The 20,622-nt window shown below is 38.4% G+C and overlaps 1 protein-coding gene and 1 long non-coding RNA gene across 2 annotated transcripts in view; both read right to left on the minus strand.

Moving 5' to 3' along the window:
- Nucleotides 1-15,914, minus strand: part of LOC125385323 — a 28,214-nt gene extending 12,300 nt beyond the window's left edge. The window contains exon 1 of the long non-coding RNA XR_007224423.1: nucleotides 15,401-15,914. This is a non-coding gene — a long non-coding RNA (uncharacterized LOC125385323). The remainder of the gene's footprint in view (nucleotides 1-15,400) is intronic.
- On the minus strand, nucleotides 13,038-13,869 carry LOC125385322. The gene is made up of 2 exons (XM_048406845.1): nucleotides 13,414-13,869; nucleotides 13,038-13,354 (listed from the first exon to the last, which is right to left on the minus strand). The coding sequence occupies exons 1-2, from the start codon at nucleotides 13,550-13,552 to the stop codon at nucleotides 13,038-13,040; spliced, it is 456 nt and encodes a 151-aa protein (XP_048262802.1). The 5' UTR covers nucleotides 13,553-13,869.
- Nucleotides 15,915-20,622: the final 4,708 nt, after the last annotated feature.

The raw sequence follows: 20,622 nt of genomic DNA on the forward strand, positions 1-20,622 counted from the left end.
GTCTTTTGATAAAGGAGGGTTTTCCTCAGATTGATTTCAAACTAATAATTGTATGATGATATAAAATTAACAAAAATATTATTTTGTTACAGGATGAAGAGTCATGACGAAATTATCAAGTGGTGAAGAAACAACGATGTAACAGAAGAAGACCAGACAACACTGATAAAGTGAAGAATGAAGAAATAATGGATAAACTTCTGTACAACGAGTAAGTATTGTCTTTTGATAAAAGAGGGTTTTCCTCAGATTGATTTCAAACTAATAATTGTATGATGATATAAAATTAACAAAAATATTATTTTGTTACAGGATGAAGAGTCATGACGAAATTATCAAGTGGTGAAGAAACAACGATGTAACAGAAGAAGACCAGACAACACTGATAAAGTGAAGAATGAAGAAATAATGGATAAACTTCTGTACAACTAGTAAGTATTGTCTTTTGATAAAAGAGGGTTTTCCTCAGATTAATTTCAAACTAATAATTGTATGATGATATAAAATTAACAAAAATATTATTTTGTTACAGGATGAAGAGTCATGACGAAATTATCAAGTGGTGAAGAAACAACGATGTAATAGAAGACCAGACAACGCCGATAAAGTGAAGAATGAAGAAATAATGGATAGACTTCTGTACAACTGGTAAGTATTGTCTTTTGATAAAGGGGGTTTTTCCTGAGATGTGGTGCATCTGAGGAAAAACCATATAGTACCCGGGCCCCGTAGGACCATAGGGGTTAGAGAAAACACCCATCGCACGAGGCACCCAGTGCCTTGCTCCCTAGATTAGTTAAGGATGACATGTCGCTAGTCTCAGGTCAAAGGGAGCACATTCTAAGCCTTCCCGTCTCTCGGGACGGTTTCACATCAACCACGAGTCCATTAATTGGCCGAGCAGAGGGGTCGCTACTCCCTCCGAGATGTAACTCGACCACCCGTGGTACCAACCTTAGTCGTTGGTGGGACTATCGTATGGATGTACGGCCATGTAACTGCCGGCCGGCGACCTGCTAACCGTGCTCGGCAGTCCCAGATGGGATTCACATAAGCGGGGGCCTCAAAGTACTTTCGTACCGGGGAACTTATCCCAACAGTCCCATCCTTGGCATCAGGATCGTGGGTGCGCTACTACCCAAGGTCGCCTTACACTTAAACGCCTTACACTTCCGACGACCTTCCCTGCGGAGTACATAGGGACTCACGTAAGCGGGACGCTTGTCCCCCCTGGCTGCGGGAACGTGGGTTTGCCAGCCCCCATAGGCTCGCAAAAGCGAGCCCTCCCTGCGTGAAAACTTCTATACAGAATTGAAACAAACATGAAAATATTTAGGAAAGTAGATGACAATGTGCGTCGAAGAATTTCATATCTAACTTCCGGTTGGACACGGATGCCCTCGAATTTTCATGACGTTGAAAATGAAAATTTTATGTCGTACATTCGTAGATCCCATTTGAACAGACAAACAGAAATTAAGACAACGAAGTAAGGCGAAAATGGAAAATTTTCCGAGGAAAAGTGAACAATGATTGAGAGAAACGATCGACAATGATCGATGAAAAGTTTAAGAAATGCTTAGAAAAAGCATTGTATAGAGAAATGCGATTACTATAAGTGAACAAAATATGGAAACAATAGTATATCACTTCTTGTGACATTATTTTTGCTATCAAATGAAAGCAAATATAGAAAGATAATTAATGTTAATGTAAGAGTGAGAAAATTATTAATTCCAATATGAATAATAATAATTAGAAAAAAACTAAAATTAATAAGAAAAAAATAAAAAAAATATACATATACGCAATTACTTGAAATCAATAAAAATAAAAATAAGCAGAGTATAGTCGACTTAAATCAACAACAGAACATGAGTTGAAAAGTCAAACTGTAACCAAACCAAATCCACGTGGTCTACATGTATCCACCACCGCGGTGTGTATAACAAAACATCAAAACCAATCTCGTCGAAAAATAAAAAAACTAACAAAAAGCTATGATTCTCAAATAAACACATTTTTACGATAGTTCAGAAAGCTCTGTGATTTTTGTAAAGCAATAGGTAAAACATTCGCGTCATGACAATCTTTTCAAGCGCGAAATGAAAATAAAGACAGAATAATAAAATTTCATAAAAATTTCAAGAAAATCTGTTCGAGAAAATTGATATTAAAAATTTCAATAGCAGTTTGAAGCAACTTTCAACAAAATAGAATACAGAACAAAGTAAAGAAAATGTAATATTGAAAAAATGTAAAAAAAAGTATTGTAAAAATGTAAAATGTACCTATTAAATGCACCTATGAAAAAATTAAACGTACCTACGAAAAGGTACCTATATACATATTGCATGATCAACTCAAGTCATTGAAAATGACTAAAAATAATAAAATCGAAAGATGAACTTCCTTTAATGCATCATACTGACTACAGATGGAGCTATTGGCCAATTCTCTTAGATAGCGGCCAAGTAATGGCGTACAGAGAGGCAGCAATGAAATTTGCAAGACATTAGGAATAGTCAGAGTGAGTCACCTATGAAAAAATTAAACGTACCTACGAAAAGGTACCTATATACATATTGCATGATCAACTCAAGTCATTGAAAATGACTAAAAATAATAAAATCGAAAGATGAACTTCCTTTAATGCATCATATTGACTACAGATGGAGCTATTGGCCAATTCTCTTAGATAGCGGCCAAGTAATGGCGTACAGAGAGGCAGCAATGAAATTTGCAAGACATTAGGAATAGTCAGAGTGAGTCACCTATGAAAAAATTAAACGTACCTACGAAAAGGTACCTATATACATATTGCATGATCAACTCAAGTCATTGAAAATGACTAAAAATAATAAAATCGAAAGATGAACTTCCTTTAATGCATCATATTGACTACAGATGGAGGTATTGGTCAATTCTCTTAGATAACGGCCAAGTAATGGCGTACAGAGAGGCAGCAATGAAATTTGCAAGACATTAGGAATAGTCAGAGTGAGTCACCTATGAAAAAATTAAACGTACCTACGAAAAGGTACCTATATACATATTGCATGATCAACTCAAGTCATTGAAAATGACTAAAAATAATAAAATCGAAAGATGAACTTCCTTTAATGCATCATACTGACTACAGATGGAGCTATTGGTCAATTCTCTTAGATAACGGCCAAGTAATGGCGTACAGAGAGGCAGCAATGAAATTTGCAAGACATTACGAATAGTCAGAGTGAGTCACCTATGAAAAAATTAAACGTATCTACGAAAAGGTACCTATATACATATTGCATGATCAACTCAAGTCATTGAAAATGACTAAAAATAATAAAATCGAAAGATGAACTTCCTTTAATGCATCATACTGACTACAGATGGAGCTATTGGTCAATTCTCTTAGATAACGGCCAAGTAATGGCGTACAGAGAGGCAGCAATGAAATTTGCAAGACATTAGGAATAGTCAGAGTCGGTTTAATTCCGATCGAAGTCAAACCGGCGGAATCTAATCCGAAATTTTGGTTACGGTCGATAATGTGTTCGGTCACGAGTTTGGCACACGCGAATCTCTTCACGGTAATCACTCGTCGATCGAATGATACAGAGCTTGATACATCAAGAATGATGAAGCAGCAATAGTTCGTTTAAGCTGTTGAATATCGTGACGGTGATTATCATTTCATCTATTAGACAAGGTTAAATTATTGTTCGATTGAACTCCGAGACGTTCGAAAGTATTTCACGTTCAATTCGTTCAATAGATAATTAGTATATTATTTCACGTAATTGTACTTGCAGGCTCAGTGATAATTCAAGGAATATCTTAAAAACTTTTATTCGAATCTTTTGAGTAAATAATTCTGAATTATATTGCAGAAGTAACTTTGTTCTATGTTTTTAACTACGATTTTATTCTGTGGAGTGTAACCTCTATGGTCTTGCATAAAACATTTTTAGATACACTATTTTACAACCTTCGTTCAGAGGCTAACAAAATTATCATATCGCACAGATATACGTAGAAGACAATTAAATTTATTTCATACAATAAAGATATTTTAACATTACACAATGCAGTAGGCATTATTGATAAGCAAAAACGTTTGAAACTTTACGAATTCAGGGGAACATATCGACAAACGTGTCACAAGCCTACTGACCATGATATTACGACGTGCTAGATAAAAATAAGTATACATTGCGTGAGATGTCCAAATTACTCAATTTTATCAACAACGCGTTATCTTTATACATAGAATGTTGATATTATGTAGCTTTACACCTTTCTAATTTTACAACATTGATTCTCTAATCTATCACTAATCTATCGTCAATGCTTTTACAACCTTTCATTACATCATAGAAATAATAGTAGCTCTTGACAATTAAAATACCTGGCTGATGTCAAATTGGTTTAATTTCTAATTACTAATATTCTATCTTTATTGTACTTTACTAGTAATATTATAATATTCATTACACATATAATAATAGTGAGAGTAATAATACATGTTGCACTGTGTGTTAGATTTTAGAAGATCTAATGATTATTATAAAAATAAGTTTATTTATATAATTTATATTATTTGCATTATTTATATTATTTATATTATTTATATTATTTATATTATATATTATTTATATAATATGTACATCTGTTATTTTCAAATAACAAATATGTGTTGTTGTTATATTCAAATTATATTAGATGTTGAAAGTTAGTGGTCGACCGTGAAGGAATTATAAATATCTGTAGTTGTCACTAGTCGCAATCGTGATGACCATGACCATTGATGACTGATGACCATTAGAAACTAGCTACTGTTGTTAAAAATTATGAATGTTACGAGTTTTCAACTACTACCAATAGCTGCTGAATAATTATCGCTATAATCGATAAAAACTTGCTTGTAACTATTGTGTGTTTAATATTTATTAGAATAACAGCTAAAGATATCTCATATCTGTAAACGTTTGCTGGTAAGTACCTATCGATTAACAGCAACAATCTGAAGAATAATTTGAAATGTATAAACAATCCTTTTGATGTTCAATTCAAATACAAAATAAATTGTAAAGAAATAAACTTGAAATTTTAGAAAAAGATAAAATCACTTTAAAAAAAGATATATATATATTCTCAAACTAGTAATAATTGAATTAAAGGGAAAAGATGCACATAATTGTTATATATTTTATATATTTTTAATTTATTTTCTATGCTTAATTTGGATTTTCGGCTTGTTAGCCAATGCGTTTTGCTCCTTGTTTTCTGTATTTTTTCTACAATTGATTTGGTATGTAGTTTCCATGTGAGTTATGTATCTAAGTGGAGTCCTGTTATATGCGTGCCGTTCAGAAGTATGTTTGGTGATATCCTTTCTCGTAGCGCGAATGTAATATGGTTGCATTTATTGGGGTTTGCTTTTGTTTTTCTTGTAGCCACTTTTCTATTTTTGTGATATGTTCTTGTAGTATTTTTACTGCCGTTTCTGGGTTAGTATGCCTGACTAGTATAACTGTGTCGTCCGCGAATGTCAGTACTGTGCTATTGGTAGTTGTTGCTATGTTGGCTTAACTTAAATCGATATATACAAATGTAAATTTCATGGTGTAATTTAAATTTAGGAATTTTTTCGTGTAGCGAAACACTAACATTAAAATGAATACACTAAAATCCATCAATGAAGTAAATAAAGTACGATTTAATAGAATACGTAAGGATATGATAATTAAAGAAATTTTACTGAATCAATTTAATAATAAAATCGACTATAATAATATAAGGAGTAAAGAATCGAATTATTCTTTGCACAATCCTACTTGTTCTTTAATTAGTCACACCAAAAAGTAAAAATAAAAGTTCAAGATGTGATTTATAAAATTATATTTCTCACAAAAATCTTCTCCTTATATAATTATTACTTTTCACACAAGTCGAATAAACTCATTAAAATATGTTAATTCTCTTATTTGCTAAATAGATCAGAAGAAACTAATATACTCTTGAGAATCTAGTTTTCGTTTAGCTGAACAAAACAAACCACGACACAGATGATAAATAAAGCATGACCGTAAAACAAAAAGATTAGCTGTGTGGAAACGTTTACCGCATACGAAAATACGAGACAAAGATATGCCAACGCTGAATGGAATTAGGTACTACAAATAATATTTCGATTCAAAAGGTACATTGTGATTCACACAGAAGACAATCCAATGGGTAGAAATGCGTGACCCGATGATACGAGCGACGGTTCCGATATCGAAATCAATACAATAGAAAAACACAAAAGGTATAATTTTGTCCACCGTATATTTTTGATACTACAATCGATAATTTCATCATTACGTTGACGTCAAAGGGTAGGCGAGCGACACGTCGAAACTTCGCGATTTCAGCTTTTTGATGTATGCCAAAAGCAAAACGAATACGGTCATTGAATATGGTACCTCGCGCGAAAAAACTCAATTTACTTTGGCCGGCAGTGACCAGATATTCTTACGTGAATGTAATAACTTTCGAACACACAACGTGATCGTTCTCTGTATGTAAAGATAGAGCACAAAATCTCTTTATGTATGACCTCGTATACGACAACGTGTAAACCGAGTCGATGCGAGGGATTACGAATATTCTAAAATTTCGTAATTTAATTTTCAAGTTCACGGACACAGCGAATACTCTACAGTAATCTACACGTTAACGTACTCCTGGTGATTCAACTATTACACTTACTATACTATTGATTGATGGCCTCATAATATATCCGAAAAAATAAATATAGTGTCTGGGGACTTTCATGATTCAAACAGTTATCTTAGTGTGCTATGAGATATGAGCACTGTAAAAGTTAAACAGACTTCATCCAGAATTTTCTGCTGTGCACGAAATTAAAATCTATAACGCTGTTTACTAAGGTTCTGTGTCCTTGAAATCGACCAATCGCGGTTTCACATTCCTAGAGCATTTATTATCTAGCAAGATGTTACACTCACGAGATGATGTCATCAGAAATCCTTTGGTCTCAGAGTGGATCGATACACTACTTCCACGTCCCCATGGTCATATCGATCACAGTTCCACGACTCCATCATAGTCATACCAGACATCCTAAAATGCCGGGATCCAGCCGAACGATGTCTCACAACCCTAGGGCATATTAGATACAATCCTAGAACTTTGTCCTCGTTCCAGACAGAGTTCCACATTCCAGGTATGGTATTAAGCGCTATCTCACTATTGTCACCTTCTTGTACATTCCTTTATCTAAAAATCCATGTTTTCGTGATTTTTTAATACGAAAATTTGCACGTCATGCAATAATTATAGAATTTATAGAATTATAAAACGTTTAGATTACTTTCAGTTTGATTTCAGTTTGAACAGTAATTAATCGTATCGTATTATTAGTATCGCGGAAATATTAGGTATACAATGTCTTTGATTAAATTAGTTATGCAGATATTAATGAGACAGAAAACGATGGTTTAATATGAAACTAATAGTAACAATATTAATCTAAATTGGCTACTTACGCAACTCCGTAACGCTAACAACTCTACTCTCAACAACGCAACTCAATAACGCTAACTCTAACAACTCTACTCTCTGACTCCTCGATTAATTCCAACCTGTAGGCCCACTCTCACTTCCCGATTATATCTTTATCGATTATATCCTAAGGTTATCGATTATATCCTAATGTTAACGATTATATCCTAATTATATCCTTATTATATCCTTATTATATCCATTATGAGGTCTGCTGGCTACCATATTTTTGGCCTTCTATCGATGTTTATGATTTTATGATTATATCCTAAGGTTATATCCATTATGAGGTCTGCTGGCTACCATATTTTTGGCCTTCTATCGATGTTTATGATTTTGTTTCTTTTCCGCAGCTAGATGGTTTGGGTGTGCTGCTATTCTTGATTTGTATTTTTCTGAGTATCTGCTAATTTCTTCCTTGACCGTTGGGATTCCCAAATCTCTCCGTATGTCATCATTTCTGACGTATCATGGTGCGTTTACTATTGTTCTAAGAATTTTAGTTTGTATTATCTCTATTTTGTTTATATGGCTCATTGCTGCTGTCTCGTGATATTCCGTACGTCCAGATTAGTTCTATGATCGTTTTATATATTTTTAATTTATTTTCTATGCTTAATTTGGATTTTCGGCTTGTTAGCCAATGCATTTGTCTCCGTGATTTCTGTATTTTTTCTACTATTGATTTGGTATGTAGTTTCCATGTGAGTTATGTATCTAAGTGGAGTCCTGTTATATGCGTGCCGTTCAGAAGGATGTTTGGTGGTATCCTTTCTCGTAACGTGAATGTAATATGGTTGCATTTATTGGAGTTTGCTTATATTTGTTTTTCTTGTAGCCACTTTTCTATTTTTGTAATATGTTCTTGTAGTATTGGGCCTAAGACGCTTCCTTGTAGTATCCCTGTCTTGATGTCTTTAACTTCAGAATGTGCGTCTTTGATTTTTATTACGAAGGTCCTGCTGCTTAGGTAGGATTTTATTAATTGGTATATTTGCTCCGGGAATTGTTTTCTAATTGTTTGTAGTAGACTTTCATGGTTAATTTTATCAAATGCTTTCTCTATGTCCATAAAGAGGACTGTGCAGTATTCCTTGTTTTCTAGTGCTATCATTATTTCGTTGATAAGCCTGTGCATTTGCTCTATCGTGGAGTGTTTGTTTCTGAATCCAAATTGGTGTTCCGGTATTAGTTTTTTTATCTCTATTATTGTTTTTATCCGGTAATATATTATTTTTTCCAGTATTTTGGAAAATTTCCCTTTCATAAATTACTCTTAAACTTCATTAGTTTCGTGTGTCCCCAATAAATGATTTTATGATCCTTAAAAAGATCAGGATCACTTAAAACGCACGTCATTTTGCCTTCGTGCTAACCATCCACAATTTCGAGAACCGATTGCACTGGCAGACGCGTTTTCGTACATCTAAATTGTAAGTTTCTATTTTTAAGACATATATTGTTCTTTTTTTCTTTTACTTGTTTTTTACACACCGATCAGAAGTATCATCGTGATACCACATAGATGAGTTTAGTATCCTCTGTAGAATGTTAGAAACCATGATTTCCCATGGAACATGAATTTCCTTAATTCGTATATCATGGACATCACAACAAACAAATGTACTTAATATCGATTCGATCTAGCCATCCAAGCTTTCGAGTATTTCGTTCTTGCTTTTCTAAGTTGCTTCTCCAATCACATTTAAATCCTAAGAGAATTTCTTCACTAACTTCTCTTTTTCTCACTTTCCACGTGATCTCAGTGTAGTCGAAGAAGTGTTTGTTTTGTTACACGAATTCTTATTCTGCGTCTGTCACTCCATAGAAACAGTACTGGGACGACTTCTTTCCTTATTACGAAACGGAAGAGATTTCACGTGGCTCTTTTCGGACGTCTGTCCACGAGACAATTCGGATCGATTCAGTTGAAAACAACAAATATACATCGAGGACAAGATGTTCAGACTCTTTGACTTGTCCGAAATGATCTGAGTCTCAATCTATCGCAGCCACTAATTCTATTACACGTTAACATGCATGATCATAGAACATACAGTGACGATAACATTTACTTAAATCAATTTGGAGGGAAGTTCTTTTTAGAAATTAGACCTTCAATTCGTCACGATTAAACTCTTCGAGTATTTTGTTTTCCTCGAATAGATTGGTGACGTGGCGAACAACAGATCCACTGAGTAGATAGTTATTAGAAAAGCGAAAATAGTTAGTTATCTACCAGCTTACGAAGTAATATACGATCGGTTCCGCGAATGAAACCGAGATCATCGATAGGTTATTAAAGAGACGGGGGTCTTTTGACGGTGAGTGGTCGATCGCGATCAACTCAGGTTCGTTTCGATGGTTTCGCGATCGACTTGGCGATCGACATTACCTCGAGCTTACAGGAAGCTCTCGTTTGGACAGCTCGGGATAATGTCGATCTCCTCGATACCCCTTTTTTTGAGCCGTTTAAAATCTTTCATCTCTTCAGCTTTGGTCTCGCAATTGTTAATAAGATCACCGTATTGGCTCTGCTAAAGCTTCTCTCTCATTCCATGGTTCAGATTAGTAAAGCGTAAATACAGCATCTCGCTGAAGGGTTTCCTGAGGCCTTTGTTCAAGACCGCGTAGATGATAGGGTTCAGTAGGCTGTTGCAATAACCGAGCCAGAGGAACAAGCTGGATAAAAATGGTGGAACGGAATTCGGATGCTCGAAGAATGGTCTGACCAGGGCCAACACGAAAAATGGTAGCCAGCAGATGATGAAGGCGCTCGTTATAATTCCAAACGTGGTGCTGGCCTTCCACGCTTTCGCCAAATGGAGCCTCAGTTTCTTCTAATGGGGCGAATTCGTCACGCTACGGGTACTGTTCTGGTGGTTTCTCCCAATCTTTGTCTTGGTCAACGTCATCGGTGGCGTAGTCCTTTTCTCGGCCTTGTGCAGCATTAGACATTGCAAATCGTTGCTCTTCCGGGGACCACCGGCGAAACATCGTACCGCGTGACTGCTAGACTCTGGCAGAAAGTTGAAGACTAAATAGATCTTGCGAATCCTTTTCCTTTTTCTCCCACATGTATTATTTGATGTCACATATGTACCATCACGAGGAAAAAAACTGGTTAGAAATTAAGCAAGACAAGGTCGTCTGTCCTTAGGTTATTAGTTGATATAGAAAAAGGCGATGTGACCAAGGTCACCTAGTTCTTGTAGAGCGTTAAAAGGATAGGATTAGAGAGAGGAAAAAATAGCGCTGGTGGAGGGGGATGATTTGGATAGAATGAGGAGAGGTCAATGGAGAAGTGAGAGGGGGTCAAGAGGTCAGAGTTAATCGAGGAGAGAGTTGTTAGCGTAGCTGAGAGGTTGAGTTGTTGGCGTTGTCCAGTTGCGTGAGTGGTTAAGTTAAAGTAAGATTGTTCCAATTGGTTCCATATTAAACAACCATCGTTCTCACCAAGTACTTCCACGTCTCCATGGTCTTATTGATCGCAGATCAGTTTCTGAAAACAAAAAAAAAGCTTTCGGCACCCATTGTTTTTATGTATTTTGTTTTTAAGGAAGAAACTTCGTATAAAATTGATTGTGTTGAGGTTATTCGATGTATAAAGAGAGAAAACGTGTGGATAAAGTGTAAGGTACAAAATGTATATATTTACTTTTTTGGAGAAGTGTAATAATAAGTAGGAATACAATTTGAGCTAGTGCAAATCCACACGATAGCAGTGTTATATACTGTCGATGGTTTCAGCGCTTGAGAAAACTAAAAAGGCCAGATGTGGAGTTTTCGTAGAAGTGGTGACCACTTCAAAATTAATGAAAAAAAATCCACACATGTAACCTTCATGCTGCGAAAACAAACCTGCCCACAAGTCACCATTAACAATATAACAGTTCCTAACAAGGTCACAGTCAGATACCTGAGCATGACTCTGGAAAGAAGATTAACCTGGAAACAACATATCGTAGACAAATCTAAACAACTCAGGGACAAACTCAACAAATTTTACTGGAACCTATGGAATCCAACTATGGGGAACAGCAAGTAATTCCAACATTGAAATACTCCAGCGCTTCCAATCAAAAACCATCGACAGTAAACTTCCCAACGGTTTCTGCCCCGTGTCTCGTTCCACAACGACTCCATCCTTCGAACAGGTGATTGCCAGATGTCGATACACTCTCACCCAATATTTATAGCGGCTCCTTAGGCTCGCTGTAAATATCCAGCAATCATCCATTTGAAGGACAGAGTCAGAGCGAGGCACGGGGCAGAAACCGTTGGGAAGTTGTGTGCCTCGCTACACAAGGAACCGACCCTCCCAACAGATGATTGCCAGATATTTACAGCGAGCCTAAGGACCCACTATAAATATTCGGTGAGAGTCTATCGACATCTGGCAACAATCTATTCGAAGGGTAGAGTCCTTGTGTAGCGAGGCACGGGAAAGAAACCGTTGGGAAGTTTGTGTGCCTCGCTACACAACGACTCTACCCTTCCAACGGATGATTGTCAGATGTAGATACACTCTCACCGAATATTTAAAGCGGGTCTAAAGACCCGCTGTAAATATTCGGTGAGAGCTTATCGACATCTAGCAATCATCCGTTCGAAGGGTATGGTCCTTGTGCAGCGAGGCACGGAACAGAAACCGTTGGGAAGTTTGTGTGCCTCGCTACACAACGACTCTACCCTTCCAAAAGATGATTGTCAGATGTAGATACACTCTCACCGAATATTTAAAGCGGGTCTAAAGACCCGCTGTAAATATTCGTTGAGAGTTTATCGACATCTGGCAATCATCTGTTCGAAAGGTATAGTCCTTGTGCAGCGAGGCACGGGACAGAAACCGTTGGGAAGTTTGTGTGCCTCGCTACACAACGACTCTACCCTTCCAAAAGATGATTGTCAGATGTAGATACACTCTCACCGAATATTTAAAGCGGGTCTAAAGACCCGCTGTAAATATTCGTTGAGAGTTTATCGACATCTGGCAATCATCTGTTCGAAAGGTATAGTCCTTGTGCAGCGAGGCACGGGACAGAAACCGTTGGGAAGTTTGCTATCGAGTGCCGCAACAACGCTAAGATCCCTAATAAATGCACCCTGGTATGTTACCAACGAAACAATCCACCGCGGATTCAAGATACCCACAATCAAAGATGCAATATACAAGTCCAGAAGCAGATATAACGCAAGAGACAACAACCACCACAACCCAATAGTCACCCAAATACTTCACACGACGGACCAGATCCGCAGACTGAAAAGAAAATACCCATTAGAAAAAAAAAAAAAAAAAATCTTGTCAATGTCATCACAAATACATTTGTCAGCTGTCTTTCTCTTCTTCATTTAAACTACTTTATTACCAAAAAAAAAAAGCTATGAGAAGACTAAACAGATCATGTAGAGTTTTTTTTTTAGAAGTGACAACCACTTCCACACCCTCCCTAAAAACTCTACATCTCTATAAACAATTACCTCTTAACATCTTTTTTATTTTTCAAATCTAACTTTTGTCTTAAATATTCAAATCTTGGTTTTCCTACAAGAACCCACGTCTTATTTTCATACTGCGATTTCATTTCATCATTTATAGCCTCTTCCCATAACTCTTTCTTTTCGGATCTCATCGTTTCGTTAAAATCCCCTGGTAATCTTTCCGTTGCGTACGTTACTGGACTACCATAAAAATCGGTTCGGTTGATCTTACCTCTATCTATCAATTGTCTCACATTCTCGCTAGTTCTAAAAGGTTGACTTTCAGGTTCACTCTCTGCACTTTCATACGTACTCTATCATCTTTCATACATACTCTATCATCTTTCATACATACTCTATCATCTTTCATACATACTCTATCACTCTGTGCACACACATGTTCGCGCTCGACAATTTTCGGTAAACTTAAATTAACGAATTTTTCAGTTTCTGGTTCGGGCTTAAATATTACGTTACTGCTCAATATTACATTTCTTACCTCGTCCGTCATCCAGATAGCCTACCGGTTTTCCCTTGTTAGCCTTGTTGTCCAATTTCCTTCTGTCTTCCGCAGGTATGTGTGCAAAACACACAGTACCAAAAAATCCTAAACTTTTCCAAATCTGACGGTATCCCGTACCACAGTTCATACGGTATTTTCTTCTCTTGTCTACCGTCCTGCTCCTACTATTGATCCGTTTGCTCCTTCTGCGACGCCATCTTGTTCAGAAGTGTATGGGACGTTAATCGTATTCGCCATTTTGCGATGCCATCTTGTTCAGGAGTGTATGGGACGTTAATCGTATTCGCCATTTTGCGACGCCACCTCGTTCAGGAGTGTATGGGACGTTAATCGTATTCGCCATTTTGCGACGCCATCTTGTTCAGGAGTGTATGAGACGTTAATCGTATTCGCCATTTTGCGATGCCATCTTGTTCAGGAGTGTATGGGACGTTAATCGTATTCGCCATTTTGCGATGCCATCTTGTTCAGGAGAGTATGGGACGTTAATCGTGTTCGCCATTTTGCGACGCCATCTTGTTCAAGAGTGTATGGGACGTTAATCGTCTTCGCCATTTTGTTCAGGAGTGTATGGGACGTTAATCGTCTTCGCCATTTTGCTACGCCGTCTTGTTCAAGAGTGTATGGAACGTTAATCGTATTCGCCATTTTGCGATGCCATCTTGTTCAGGAGAGTATGGGACGTTAATCGTGTTCGCCATTTTGCGACGCCATCTTGTTCAAGAGTGTATGGGACGTTAATCGTCTTCGCCATTATGTTCAGGAGTGTATGGGACGTTAATCGTATTCGCCATTTTGCGACGCCATCTTGTTCAGGAGTGTATGGGACGTTAATCGTATTCGCCATTTTGCGACGCCATCTTGTTCAGGAGTGTATGAGACGTTAATCGTATTCGCCATTTTGCGACGCCATCTTGTTCAGGAGTGTATGAGACGTTAATCGTATTCGCCATTTTGCGATGCCATCTTGTTCAGGAGTGTATGGGACGTTAATCGTATTCGCCATTTTGCGATGCCATCTTGTTCAGGAGAGTATGGGACGTTAATCGTGTTCGCCATTTTGCGACGCCATCTTGTTCAAGAGTGTATGGGACGTTAATCGTCTTCGCCATTTTGTTCAGGAGTGTATGGGACGTTAATCGTCTTCGCCATTTTGCTACGCCGTCTTGTTCAAGAGTGTATGGAACGTTAATCGTATTCGACATTTTGCGACGCCATCTTGTTCAAGAGTGTATGGGACGTTAATCGTATTCCCCATTTTGCGACGCCATCTTGTTCAGGAGTGTATGGGACGTTATTCGTTGTGCTTCATTCCCTGACTTCTTGAAAATTCTTTAACCTCTTTATTTTTGAATTCTGTCCCTCCATCACTATGAATTTCTTTTATCTTATCATTAAATTGATTTTCGACTTCTAGGCAAAAAGTTTTTAACTTTTCGATTACTTCTGATTTATGTCGAAAGAAGTAAATCTTTGTAAATTTAGGGAAATCATCTTTGAACGTAAGAAAATACAATTTCTTGCCCAATAACTCGACTTCCATAAGTCCACATACACCCGTATAAATAATTTCGGAAGGTTTAGTCGCACGCATGATTTTCTCGTGAAAAATCGATCTATGATGTTTGATGATCTATGCGCGCAACCTGACGGTATGATAACTCGATATCGACCTTATATAAATTTCCAATAACAGAACCCCTTGCTATTATTTTCTGATTTTGTAAAAACATACAATTTTTCCCTTCCTTTAAAATACAGAAATCTACGCCCTTTCTTGTGACGGATCTAATAAATTTCTAATAAATCTGACAGAAAATAAATTTCTTTTCATACCTGGTACAAACAAGACATCGGTCATTGCACATGCGACCAATTTGCCGTCCACAAAAGTCTCCATCTTGATTTTTCCTTCGCCGTACGCATCCATGGTTTGTCACTTGCATCATTGAGGTGCTTCCTAATAGACCAATTCTGATTTCTTCCACCATCAGCCCGGTACTAAGTCTGTTTAAGGTCTTCTTTTCTTCTTCCACCGAATCCCACGCACTATGAAAATGTTCAAACTTGTTCGGCAACACCGATTAAATGCGTGATATCAGCATTTTCTCGCCGATTTCACTCCCAAGGGTTTCCATCTTCGTCGCTATCAGTTCCAACTTTGATAAGTTATAAGAGACACTTTCCGATTCTTCTCATTTAAAATCGAATAACTGCTTCTGGGCCATATTTAGATTCTCATCCGACTTCATGTCATGTATTCAGCTTCTTCAGCTTCAGTCTATTCATGACTGTATTCAGCTTCTTCAGCTTCAGTCTATTCATGACTGTCTTCAGCTTCTTCCACATTTCATATGCTGTTGTCCAATGTAAAAGAAGATCCAAGGGTTTCCTTCCTACTGAGGTCCCAGTCGCTCACTGATCTGACGTCCAAACTCTTCCACGGCCGGGTTCTCTCTGCGCCTGTTACCTGGATGACACAGATCCCACCCTTCTCACATATTGATCGGGTTGTCAGTCTATTCATGACTGTATTCGGCTTCTTCAGCTTCAGTCTATTCATGACTGTATTCAGCTTCTTCAGCTTCTTCCACATTTCATATGCTGTTGTCCAATGTAAAAGAAGATCCAAGGGTTTCCTTCCTACTGAGGTCCCAGTCGCTCACTGATCTGACGTCCAAACTCTTCCACGGCCGGGTTCTCTCTGCGCCTGTTACCTGGATGACACAGATCCCACCCTTCTCACATATTGATCGGGTTGTCAGTCTATTCATGACTGTATTCGGCTTCTTCAGCTTCAGTCTATTCATGACTGTATTCAGCTTCTTCAGCTTCTTCCACATTTCATATGCTGTTGTCCAATGTAAAAGAAGATCCAAGGGTTTCCTTCCTACTGAGGTCCCAGTCGCTCACTGATCTGACGTCCAAACTCTTCCACGGCCGGGTTCTCTCTGCGCCTGTTACCTGGATGACACAGATCCCACCCTTCTCACATATTGATCGGGTTGTCAGTCTATTCATGACTGTATTCAGCTTCTTCAGCTTCAGTCTATTCATGACTGTATTCAGCTTCTTCAGCTTCAGTCTATTCATGACTGTCTTCAGCTTCTTCCACATTTCATATGCTGTTGTCCAATGTAAAAGAAGATCCAAGGGTTTCCTTCCTACTGAGGTCCCAGTCGCTCACTGATCTGACGTCCAAACTCTTCCACGGCCGGGTTCACTCTGCGCCTGTTACCTGGATGACACAGATCCCACCCTTCTCACATATTGATCGGGTTGCCATCTCCCACCAAAAGTGTGCGCATGACAAAACGCAGCTGGGGTCAGTTTCCCGGGCCAGGTAATATATTGATCTGCGCACACACATCTTCGCGCTCGACAATTTTCGGTAAACTTAAATTAACGAATTTTTCAGTTTCTGGTTCGGGCTTAAATATTACGTCACGGCTCAATATTACATTTCTTACGTCGTCCGTCATCCAGATAGCCAACCGGTTTTCCTTTGCTGGCCTTTTTGTCCAATTTCCTTCTGTCTTCCGCAGGTATGTGTGCAAAACACTCAGTACCGAAAAATCCTAAACTTTTCTAAATCTGACGGTTTCCCGTACCACAGTTCATACGGTGTTTTCTTGTCTTGTCTACAGTCCTGCTCCTACTATTGATCCGTTTGCTCTTTCTGCGACGCTATCTTGTTCAGGAGTGAATGGGACGTTAATCGTATTCGCCATTTTGCGATGCCATCTTGTTCAGGAGTGTATGGGACGTTAATCGTATTCGCCATTTTGTTCAGGAGTGTATGGGACGTTAATCGTTTTCGCCATTTTGCGACGCCATCTTGTTCAAGAGTGTATGGGACGTTAATCGTATTCGACATTTTGCGACGCCATCTTGTTCAAGAGTGTATGGGACGTTAATCGTATTCGCCATTTTGCGATGCCATCTTGTTCAGGAGTGTATGGGACGTTAATCGTATTCGCCATTTTGTTCAGGAGTGTATGGGACGTTAATCGTTTTCGCCATTTTGCGACGCCATCTTGTTCAAGAGTGTATGGGACGTTAATCGTATTCGCCATTTTGCGACGCCATCTCGTTCAGGAGTGTATGGGACGTTATTCGTTGTGCTTCATTCCCTGACTTCTTGAAAATTCTTTAACCTCTTTATTTTTGAATTCTGTCCCTCCATCACTATGAATTTCTTTTATCTTATCATTAAATTGATTTTCGACTTCTAGGCAAAAAGTTTTTAACTTTTCGATTACTTCTGATTTATGTCGTAAGAAGTAAATCTTTGTAAATTTAGAGAAATCATCTTTGAACGTAAGAAAATACAATTTCTTGCCCAATAACTCGACTTCTATAAGTCCACATACACCCGTATAAATAATTTCGCAAGGTTTAGTCGCACGCACGATTTTCTCGTGAAAAATCGATCTATGACGTTTGATGATCTATGCGCGCAACCTGACGGTATGATAACTCGATATCGACCGTATATAAATTTCCAATAACTGAACCCCTTGCTATTATTTTCTGATTTTGTAAAAACATACAATTTTTCCCTTCCTTTAAAATACAGAAATCTACGCCCTTTCTTGTGACGGATCTAATAAATTTCTAATAAATTTGACAGAAAATAAATTTCTTTTCATACCTGGTACAAACAAGACATCGGTCATTGCACATGCGACCAATTTGCCGTCCACAAAAGTCTCCATCTTGATTTTTCCTTCGCCGTACGCATCCATGGTTTGTCACTTGCATCATTGAGGTGCTTCCTAATAGACCAATTCTGATTTCTTCCGCCATCAGCACGGTACTAAGTCTGTTTAAGGTCTTCTTTTCTTCTTCCACCGAATCCCACGCACTATGAAAATGTTCAAATTTGTTCGGCAACACCGATTAAATGCGTGTTATCAGCATTTTCTCGCCGATTTCACTCCCAAGGGCTTTCATCTTCGTCGCTATCAGTTCCAACTTTGATAAGTTATAAGAGACACTTTCCGATTCTTCTCATTTAAAATCGAATAACTGCTTCTGGGCCATATTTAGATTCTCATCTGACTTCATGTCATGTATTCAGCTTCTTCAGCTTCAGTCTATTCATGACTGTATTCAGCTTCTTCAGCTTCAGTCTATTCATGACTGTCTTCAGCTTCTTCCACATTTCATATGCTGTTGTCCAATGTAAAAGAAGATCCAAGGGTTTCCTTCCTACTGAGGTCCCAGTCGCTCACTGATCTGACGTCCAAACTCTTCCACGGCCGGGTTCACTCTGCGCCTGTTACCTGGATGACACAGATCCCACCCTTCTCACATATTGATCGGGTTGTCAGTCTATTCATGACTGTATTCAGCTTCTTCAGCTTCAGTCTATTCATGACGGTATTCAGCTTCTTCAGCTTCAGTCTATTCATGACTGTCTTCAGCTTCTTCCACATTTCATATGCTGTTGTCCAATGTAAAAGAAGATCCAAGGGTTTCCTTCCTACTGAGGTCCCAGTCGCTCACTGATCTGACGTCCAAACTCTTCCACGGCCGGGTTCTCTCTGCGCCTGTTACCTGGATGACACAGATCCCACCCTTCTCACATACTGATCGGGTTGTCAGTCTATTCATGACTGTATTCGGCTTCTTCAGCTTCTGTCTATTCATGACTGTCTTCAGCTTCTTCCACATTTCATATGCTGTTGTCCAATGTAAAAGAAGATCCAAGGGTTTCCTTCCTACTGAGGTCCCAGTCGCTCACTGATCTGACGTCCAAACTCTTCCACGGCCGGGTTCTCTCTGCGCCTGTTACCTGGATGACACAGATCCCACCCTTCTCACATATTGATCGGGTTGTCAGTCTATTCATGACTGTATTCCGCTTCTTCAGCTTCAGTCTATTCATGACTGTATTCAGCTTCTTCAGCTTCAGTTTATTCATGACTGTCTTCAGCTTCTTCCACATTTCATATGCTGTTGTCCAATGTAAAAGAAGATCCAAGGGTTTCCTTCCTACTGAGGTCCCAGTCGCTCACTGATCTGACGTCCAAACTCTTCCACGGCCGGGTTCACTCTGCGCCTGTTACCTGGATGACACAGATCCCACCCTTCTCACATATTGATCGGGTTGCCATCTCCCACCAAAAGTGTGCGCATGACAAAACACAGCTGGGGTCAGTTTCCCGGGCCAGGTAATATATTGATCTGCGCACACACATCTTCGCGCTCGACAATTTTCGGTAAACTTAAATTAACGAATTTTTCAGTTTCTGGTTCGGGCTTAAATATTACGTCACGGCTCAATATTACATCTCTTACGTCGTCCGTCATCCAGATAGCCAACCGGTTTTCCTTTGCTGGCCTTTTTGTCCAATTTCCTTCTGTCTTCCGCAGGTATGTGTGCAAAACACTCAGTACCGAAAAATCCTAAAGTTTTCTAAATCTGACGGTTTCCCGTACCACAGTTCATACGGTGTTTTCTTGTCTTGTCTACAGTCCTGCTCCTACTATTGATCCGTTTGCTCTTTCTGCGACGCCATCTTGTTCAGGAGTGTATGGGACGTTAATCGTATTCGCCATTTTGCGACGCCATCTTGTTCAGGAGTGTATGGGACGTTAATCGTATTCGCCATTTTGCGATGCCATCTTGTTCAAGAGTGTATGGGACGTTGATCGTATTCGCCATTTTGCGATGCCATCTTGTTCAGAAGTGTATGGGACGTTATTCGTTCTGCTTCATTCCCTGACTTCTTAAAAATTCTTTAACCTCTTTATTTTTGAATTCTGTCCCTCCATCACTATGAATTTCTTTTATCTTATCATTAAATTGATTGTCGACTTCTAGGCAAAAAGTTTTTAACTTTTCGATTACTTCTGATTTATGTCGTAAGAAGTAAATCTTTGTAAATTTAGAGAAATCATCTTTGAACGTAAGAAAATACAATTTCTTGCCCAATGAGTCGACTTCCATAAGTCCACATACACCCGTATAAATAACTTCGCAAGGTTTAGTCGCACGCTTGATTTTGTCGTGAAAACTCGATCTATGATGTTTCCCGTGCGCGCAACCT

Source organism: Bombus terrestris, chromosome 6 (genome assembly GCF_910591885.1).
Source record: "Bombus terrestris chromosome 6, iyBomTerr1.2, whole genome shotgun sequence".
Classification (NCBI taxonomy): Eukaryota; Metazoa; Arthropoda; class Insecta; order Hymenoptera; family Apidae; genus Bombus; species Bombus terrestris.

Coding starts and splice junctions, on each gene's coding strand:
- LOC125385322 (XM_048406845.1), bottom strand. CDS start 13,552: ATGACGGACGAGGTAAGAAATGTAATATTGAGCAGTAACGTAATATTT. Junction 13,355..13,413: donor TGCACAGAGTGATAGAGTAT/GTATGAAAGATG, acceptor AAAGATGATAGA/GTACGTATGAAAGTGCAGAG.